The sequence below is a fragment of the Mandrillus leucophaeus genome, unplaced genomic scaffold (genome assembly GCF_000951045.1).
Source record: "Mandrillus leucophaeus isolate KB7577 unplaced genomic scaffold, Mleu.le_1.0 Scaffold91, whole genome shotgun sequence".
NCBI lineage: Eukaryota > Metazoa > Chordata > Mammalia > Primates > Cercopithecidae > Mandrillus > Mandrillus leucophaeus.
The window spans coordinates 1,086,956-1,095,868 of NW_012109919.1; the positions used below are offsets into that span (position 1 = coordinate 1,086,956).

The 8,913-nt window shown below is 41.5% G+C and overlaps 1 protein-coding gene across 1 annotated transcript in view; it reads right to left on the reverse strand.

The window, feature by feature from the left end:
• IGF1R (insulin-like growth factor 1 receptor) overlaps nucleotides 1-8,913 on the reverse strand; it is a 270,338-nt gene that overhangs the window by 23,478 nt on the left and 237,947 nt on the right. Inside the window, exons 13-14 of the mRNA XM_011969828.1 lie at nucleotides 4,975-5,077; nucleotides 4,328-4,398 (exon numbers count right to left, since the gene is read on the reverse strand). Of these exons, the coding sequence (XP_011825218.1) occupies nucleotides 4,328-4,398; nucleotides 4,975-5,077 (174 nt within the window). The remainder of the gene's footprint in view (nucleotides 1-4,327; nucleotides 4,399-4,974; nucleotides 5,078-8,913) is intronic.

The following is an 8,913-nucleotide window of genomic DNA, read 5'->3' on the forward strand; positions in this document are numbered from 1 at the left end:
TGCTCTCAGCTTTCCACATGCTATCGATTTGAGTAAGAAAACTGTACAGTCAGTACTAGTATTTCAAATCTCTGAGGATTTCAAGATAATCTGAGGACACTAACAGATATAAGGACCAGAACGAAGCAAAGAAGCCTAGTATAGGAAAGAAAGCAGTTGTTTTTTTAGATTTCATCATATAAAAATACATTTTTGAAAAAAACAAATTAGGCATAGGGGATAGAGAAACTGAATGAAATGGTCAAGCAGGATTGTACCCATCTTCACCAACAGATTAAAATGCAAATGTGAAAAGGAGGAGAGCAGGAGCGAGAGGGAAGAGTTCTTATGCTGGGTTGGGAAAAAGGTCAGAGTCGCATGTGAGAGGTGATGATGGTCATGTGAGGTCCTACTTCCTGGATGAATCCAAAAGGGGTGTCAAGGGCCCTCAACACAGATGCTATGCCTGGGCTATCTAACACGGTAGCTGGTCCCTACATGGGACTCCTGAGCACTCCATGTTTGAGACATGCTGTAAGTGTAAATAAAATACACATGGGATTTCAAAGACCAGCCAAAAAAAAAAAAAAAAAAGTATTTAGGTAACTTTAATACTGACTGTATGTTAAAATGGATATTTTGGCTATAATGGGTTAAATAAAACATATTATTTGAACTAAAAACATTATTAAAATGCATTTGATCTGTTTCTTTTTACTTTTAAAAAATATGGCTACTAGAAAATTTGCGGTTACAAAGCTGAATTGCATTATTGGTAGGATTACTCTAATCAAAGTGTTCCCAGCCTTGGCTTTGATGGCTGGATCCCTGACGAGGTGCAGAAGCAACTGAACTCTGAGACTGAGGGAGAGACTTGGTGGTGCCCAGTGTGGAGAAGCAATCAGGCAGCTGATGAGCAGAGGCGTTTCCAGGGCTCTGTGAACTCAGGAGGACCTTCGGCAACGGAGGAATGAACAGTAAATACCAAGCCTGAATAGGATTTCTTCTCCAGTTTCTGTTTAGATTCGATCTGGTTTAAGAAAATAAATAGGCCGTGTGCAGTGGCTCACGCCTGTAATCGCAGGCCAAGATGGGAGGACTGCTTGAGCCCAGGAATCTGAGACCAGCCTGGGCAACATGGCAAAACACCATCTCTATTAAAAAATTACCCAGGTGTGGTGGCACACACCTGGAATCCCAGCTACTCAGGGGGCTGAGGCAGGAGAATTGCCTGAGCCCAGGAGGTTGAGGCTATAGTGAGCTGAGATTACACCACTGCACTCCAGCCTGGGCAACAGAGTGAGAACCTGTCTCAAAAAAACGAATGAATGAATAAACAAATATTTTTAGGCAGGCAGGAAGGCAAAACAAAGAGAAAAAAAGAAAAAAGATCAGAAAGAAAACAAAACCAGAGGCTTAATTCTCCATCTCCAAATGGGTAGGGTAAAAATGAAAATAAAATCAACCTATTCCATAAGATCCATACGAAACGTCAATAATTCCTCTGATGCTGTGTGCTAATGTCCTTGCCTGACGGGACCTGCCACCAGGCTCTACCACACACTGACTGTGGGAAGGAAGTGGTCCTGGCTCAGAAAGGAAGTGGAGATGTGCCTGTTTTTGCTTTAATGCTTTCAGATGTTGACCCTGGGCCTGTGGCTGGATGTGAGAGGCTGACAACTGTATCCCAACATCTCCATATCCCAACTATCGACCCTTAAGTGATGTCTAAAAGGACAGATGTTTATTATAAATTAGGCCCAGGAGGGGCACCATCAATTTAGACCTCTGAGGGGTGTCCAATATGAACTTTATTAATCATCTTCAGTTTTCTTTCCTATACATTTTTGTACTTTACAGTACATATGTCTCAAGGGTTTCACGAATGGAACTCTGCCCTCCAGCTGGCGTAGGTGGCTTGCACCCCTGAAGAAGAGGCGGGTGCTTGTCAGAGGAGAGTAAGTATGCAAAACAACCCAGGAGATTTTCTTCACAATGCCCCTCAGAAAGTGTAAAGAGTTCATTGTCTCCAGCCATTTATCTCTGAGAATCCAGGCTTGCTTTTAATCAGAATTAACTATTTAGCCTGCCATAAAACATGGAGTTAAAACCAATCACATTCATTCCCTGGGAGATCTCTGAAGTCAACACCCTCAATCCTTTTCTCTACATTCAACCCAGCAGCTCTGACTTTAAGCAGCAGTCCCCAGTGCCACCAGCCAGGAGTGGTTTCCGTGTTCAATGTTATCAGCACTTTCCTGTAGGGGATTTTCAATGTACTCTGGAGAATGGTGACATGCAGATTAGCTTTGGGAAAAGCAAGTTTTTAAAGCACTTTTGAACTGCAAAGTCATTTTGTTGCCCCTTGAGGATACTGGCTATAAGGTGCTTGTCAAAGGCCGAATAAATTAAGTTCAAATAAGGTGACACTGTTCCCACCTGTCGGCATGGGTGGCAATAAGTTTGTTTTTGTTTTAATGAAGTACCAAGACATATCATGAAAGCATTCTAGAAGGACACAAAATGTGAATTAAAGTCACCATGAGAATCTGATTTTGTTGTATTGATGCTTTCTTTCTCTTCCTGGACACTTCATAGTCAAAAACTACACACACCAACCTCTAGTGCTGTATTTCAAAGCAGAATAGCTTCTCTGGTCCGGTCACAGTCCACCCTCACAGAGGGGAAAGTGGTCTTGCCTTGTTCCTATCAATTCCATTATCTGGGATGGCTCCCTTCCTGTTTTTTTCTTTTTTAGAAGCTATTATTTATACAAACAATGCATATCTATCTTCTTGATGGATTTTGATTTTTAAGAGCCAGTCTCGCTCTATAGTCTAGGCTGTAGTGCAGTGGTGAGATTCTAGCTCATTGCAGCCCTTGGGCTCAGGTAATCCTCTCATCTCAGTCTCCTGAGTAGCCGGGACTACAGGTGCATGCAACCACATCTGGCTTTTTTTTTTTTTTAAAAAGGGAAAGATCCTCTCCACAAGTAACAACTCTTTTAAGTGTAGTGTGCATCCGTCCAGAATGTTCTTTCTGCCTTACATACACAAACATACAGATGTATGCATGTATATACTACTATTAAGAAACCAACTTTGTGAGATCTTTATGTAGACAGAAATAATGTCCTTATTATTCTGCACCTGATTCCCATGCAGAGGAGGCTGCTTTTGATTGACTTTACCATAAACTGAATTAGCAATGATTAAAGAAACCATAGTAAAACCCTACATAGTATAACGGTGTTTTCACATTATCAAAGTATTTTCTTATGTTTTCTCATTTGACCACAATAATTACAACAATCATGTCTCTTTATTTCACATCTCCTGCATCTACTTTCACTTCTCCCGAAGCAAGAAGGCAGCAAACACTTTCCTCTAAACATACTCACTCAACTTATTTATTCATTTGATGAATCCGGTCCAGCCCCTCCTGCGGGCCAGTTCCTTGCCTGCCCAGGGGACCTCACAGCCCTTTCCGCAGTGATTCCATTCTCCTCCTGACTTCTCAACTGTCTAGCTATGTGACCCTGCACAAGTTTCTTCGGGAGTTCATTTCTTCACCTGCAGATGGGCATTAAGAAAACCCACTTTGCAGGGGTTTAAGAAATAAATGGGATGGTGTTTGTAAAAGCCCCTAGCAAAGTGCCAGTTAAGGGTCCTAGTATCACTGGACTCAATGACCAACCCCTCACTCTAATCTGACTCACTCAAAAGGTCTGGATATAAAAATACTAGAAAGAAAAGAGCAAAAAAGGAAATAACCATTAAGGATCACCCAACTTCCATGTCAGACCTTCCCAGCCGCTTAACTGAATGGCCCTTATTAGTTATTACCAAAGGGAATGTGAATGATCCATGAGCGTATAACCCTAGTCGAAGGGAATGACAGAAAAATTCCATGATTAAAAAAAAAAGCAGAGCTGTAATTCATCAAAGACAATTATAATGAGATGATACTCAAGCTGAAACTAGTTTAAAAGGACTGTTTTGTCAGCTGCAGCACATCCTCTGACTAGATGTTAACAATTAAAAAGCTGTTTTCATTCTAGCATAACATCTCAAGCAATTAAATAAATTGATTACTGTGCTGGCCACATTCATCTCTAAAGCCTGTGTTTCCTTGGGGCACCCCATACAGTTCACAAGTTTTGACATATTCACTGAACTGCTAAAAACTTTGATTAAAAAAAAAAAAGAAATATTAATGAAGACAGGTCCAAGGCCAAAGGTAGCTCAAAATAATGCAAACCTCCTTCCTTTCCCGAATAAGCAACCCTCCTGAAGCTCCCGATCTACCTTCCCTGCACGCTAGCAGTGCCGGTGGCCCGGACTCTTACCATCCGCAGCGCTGAAGTACTCCGGGTTCACAGACGCGTACAGCACTCCATTCCCCAGCCTGCTGTTATTTCTGTCAAAAATATTAAACTTACGTTAACAAAACCCCACCTCCATACATTTCTGTATATACTTTCATCTTTGCTACAACAGTTTCATTTGTTCTGTCTCACACAGTATCAGCAGAAGAGAATGGGGAGAGCTTACTGTTTACAGCAGCTCTTGTCTACACTCCCAATTCAGGCCTGGGTGGGCCAGCAGACATTTGCTAACACATCTTCTGGCTTCCTCAGTAGCCTGAAATTAGAGCTTTTTAAGAAACATCTGTTTCTTTACTTCATTGGAAATAAAAAGGCTTATTTGATTGGGAGGGCTAGTGCATCACGTTTGGAAAAGCATGCACCAGCAGCAGTCCTGTGTACCAGAGAAGCCAGCCAGGGGAAGGTCTGTACTATCGAAAAATTATTTTGGCTGTTGTTAAAATCATTAGAAAAGGTTCTCTTTTCCTGGAAGAACACTTGATGGGAAAATCAGGTTTTCCAGTCCATAAAATATTTCCTTGAAATCTTCAAAAAGATTACCCTCACTCACATTCAAATCATCAAACCACTTAGCCACAGAAAGTGTCATAACTTTGCACATCACTGACCTCTTTCTATGGAAGACGTACAGCATGATCACCAACCCTCCCACGATCAACAGGACAGCGACGGGCAGAGCGATGATCAGATGGATGAAGTTTTCATATCCTGCTGCAGCAAAGAGGAGGAAATGATAAATATCACCAGGTGAAGAATCTGCTCATTTCATTTTTTCACATTCAGTCAGAAGTACGAAAAAAATACCTGTATATTCATTTATTCCCCATCATACAGTAAGAATTCCTGAAGGTAAATGGTGTCAGAAATAGAACATGGCAAACAATTATTTGAAAAAAAGAGTAAATACGTGCAGACTGAGGCATAAACTCATTTTTTAAAGTACAGTATATTCTGGCGTAATAGTTTCAATGATAGACTGAAGAAAAATAATCTTTGCATGCAGTTTAATGACTGTTAGTGAAAATGCATACATTTGACACTAATTTCCCACATCCCACAGAATGTTCCAGGGTTTGGTCCATGTCCCTGGTACCCAGCCTAGCATCTGCCATACAAGTGTTGGTTCTGGTGGTAAGGGGTCTCTGTGATCTCACACCTGTAAAATGACTCAAATACTTGCAGCAGCAAGCATTCTATTTCTAATAAACAGAATGAAAATTTCTATTCATTTTTATAAAACGAACAGAAATTCTTACATCTATGTATAGTCTACATCTATGTATAGATCAAGTCCTGCCAGCCCTAATCTTTGAGATAGTTCCATAGACAATTTAAAATAAACACACACACACATTCACGCACTGGATGGCACCCCTTTCCAATGCTGCTGCAAACATTTGAGTCCTGTTACAAGTCTAAGACCACAGAGACCACTGATCATCAGAACCAGCACTTGCATGGCAGATGCCTGGCTGGGCACCAGGGACATGGACCCTCACCCCTGAAACATTCTGTGGGACATGGGAAATCAGTGTCAACAGGTAGCATGACAACTAGAAAAGTGGACTTCGCATATGGCAAGGATTCAGAGAGGAAAGGAGAGGAGAGAAGGGAGTCAAGGGAACCTCCCTAAGGGAAAACTTCTTTATGATATGCTTTTCTTGGGGGTTGTGGGGAAATGGCTTTCCTAGAAAATGATGATACTGGAGAGATGTCAGGGCCAGCTCACAAGGGACCCTGTCCAAGCTAAGCAGTTTCAACCTCATTCTGCAGATTAAAAGGAGTCAGCGAAAGCTTTCAGGCCCAGCAGTGAACTGATAAGATTTGAGATCCAGGGAAATGGCTGTGCTGAGGACAGACTGAGGGATCTGGCAGTAAGAGAAGGCACTGTCATGTCTTAGAGAATTCGGGGTACAAGCCATGTCTCCTGGGCATGCTCTGCATTACCCAGTTCAGACCTACAAAGAAGTCACCAATCCTTGTCTATACACCAGGCAGACTCACAGAGATGCTCTGGCTTGGTAAGTCATGGCCCCAGGAAGAGGCTCATACAATGTGATAGCTCATACCATCCCCCTAGGGTGAGTGACCTGGAGTCTGAGCTGTGGCGGTGCTGGTGGTGATAGATGGCTGGATTCCAGAGACATTTAACAGGCAGAATCCATGAGGCTTGGGTTGGAATGAAAAAGGGGTGGCTGGAGAGAAAGAAGAGTGAGGGATGCTGTGAGGTTCCTGGCTTGGGTAACGAATGGATTACAAGGCCACTGACTGAGCTAAGCAGCAAAGGAGAGAAGAGGCCTTTTGAGGGCAACAACTGTGATTTTGGTTTTGACACAACGAATCTGAGACCTCTCTGAGACATCCAAGCACAGATGTCTATGCGGAAATGGGCTTGGAATCACTGGGGATCAAGTTAACATTAATCATAAGTTCCCTATCAATGATTATTTTGCCATTAAAAACTGTGATCATGGTTACGCTTTAAAGACTACTAAAGCTGTTTTAATTTTTAAAATTAGAAGTATTTTGATGAAAGAAAAAAGATATTTTTATTGATATTGTGTCTCTTAAAATGGATGCAGTATCCGGCATTTTATAATTCCTCAAAACACTCACAGGTGATCATTACCAAGGGGAAGCTGGCAGATTTTTCTTTCTTCCCCACTGAGGCCTGCTGTTTATATCACTTATACTACTGGTCAGGCTGTACTGTGTTCTTTTTGAGTTTCACATTTCAACAGGGACATGGAGAAACTGGAACACATCCAGAGAAGAACAAAATGATTAAATGGCTGGGAAATTGGTGTATGATATTGGGCTATGAGAAAAGGCCAAAAGACCTGAGATTATTTCATCTGGAAAAGAGAAGTCTGAGGAGTGATTTAATAGTATTCAGGCACACAAGGAGTTCCTAAAAGGAAGGCAGTTGCCTGAAAGCTTCCAAACCTTCCATATCCTCTGAGGATTAAATAAGAGGAAATGAGACTAAACTGTAGTAGGACAGAGTCTTGTCTGACATAAGGAAAAATTTCTCAACAGTAAGGCCAGCACGTAGATTCAATTTCCCTGCAGTATGTGATAATATCTGCTGGAAAAATTTCATCAGAAGGACTCCTGATTTCCCACTGGCATCCTGGCACTTACAAGGTTAAAAATGGAGCAGCACAGGCAGACAGGAACATGTCATGTCACCAAAACAAGCTGAGTTCACTCAACCCCAGAAGCCAAGGCTGCTGTTTCACAGATCACAGACCCCCAAACTAGGTAGGCTCTGTTTCTAGGAGATGGAAGGGAGGAAAAAGAGAAGGGAAGGAGGCAGGGGAGAGAAAGCAAGCAAGCCACTACTCTGGACAAGGTTACAGGAATATTGTGAAGGTTCTAGGTGCTGCAAAGGTGGCACAGACTAACTGGTGAGACTAGGTTAACTGGACTAGATGGGAGAATTCTATTTTAATTGACAAAATTATCTGCCTAAACATCCATTTACCTCCAAAAACCTGAACCAGGAACAATGCCAGGCATATAAAATGTTGGCTCAAGATTTGCAGTTCTATTCACCCCCATCCTGCTTTTGCTGTATTAGGATTTTCAGATATCACAACAGATTAGAATATTGGGTGCTGACCAGATGACTACTGGAGACTTTTTTTTTTTTCAAATTAATTTTAATATACAAATAAAAATTGTACATATTTATCATGTACAATATATTGTTTTGAAATATGTATACATTGTAGAACGGCTGAATTAAGCTAATGAACATATGTATTACAACACATTTTTTGTGTGTGTTTGGTGAGAACACTTAAAATCTATTGTCTCAGCAATTTTTAAGAATACATCATTATTACTATCATCATGTTGTACAATAGATCTACTGAACTTATTCTTCCTAACTGAAATTTTGTATCCTTTGACTAACATCTTCCCAAATCTGCTCCCTCACCCTCAGCCCTGGTAACCTCCATTCTACTCTCCATGAGCTTAACTTTTTAGATTCCACATTATCAGTAAGATCATGTGGTATTTGTCTTTCTGTGTCTGGCTTATTTAACATCATGTCCTCCAGGTTCAGCCAGGTTGCCACAAATGACATTTTTTTTCTAATTTATGGTAGAATAGTATTCTATAATGTGTATGTGCCAGGTTTTCTTTACCCATTCATGTACATAGTGATGGACATTAGGTGGATTCCATGTCTTGGCCATTGCGAAGTGTTGCAGTGAACGCGGGAGTGCAGAAAGCTCTTCGACATACCAATTTCATTGCCTTTGGAAATATACTAGAAGTGAGATTGCTAGACCTGTTGAGTGCGTGTTTTTTTTTCCTTTTCTTTTTTTTTTTTTTAGACAGAGTCCTGCTCTGTTGCCCAGGCTGGAGTACAGTGGCATGATCTCGGCTCACTGCAACCTCAGCCTCCTGGGTTCAAGAGATTCTCCTGCCTCAGCCTCCCAAGTAGCTGGGATTACAGGCTTGCACCACCGCCCCCAACTAATTTTTGTATTTTCAGTAGAGATGGGGTTTCACTATGTTGGCCAGGCTAGTCT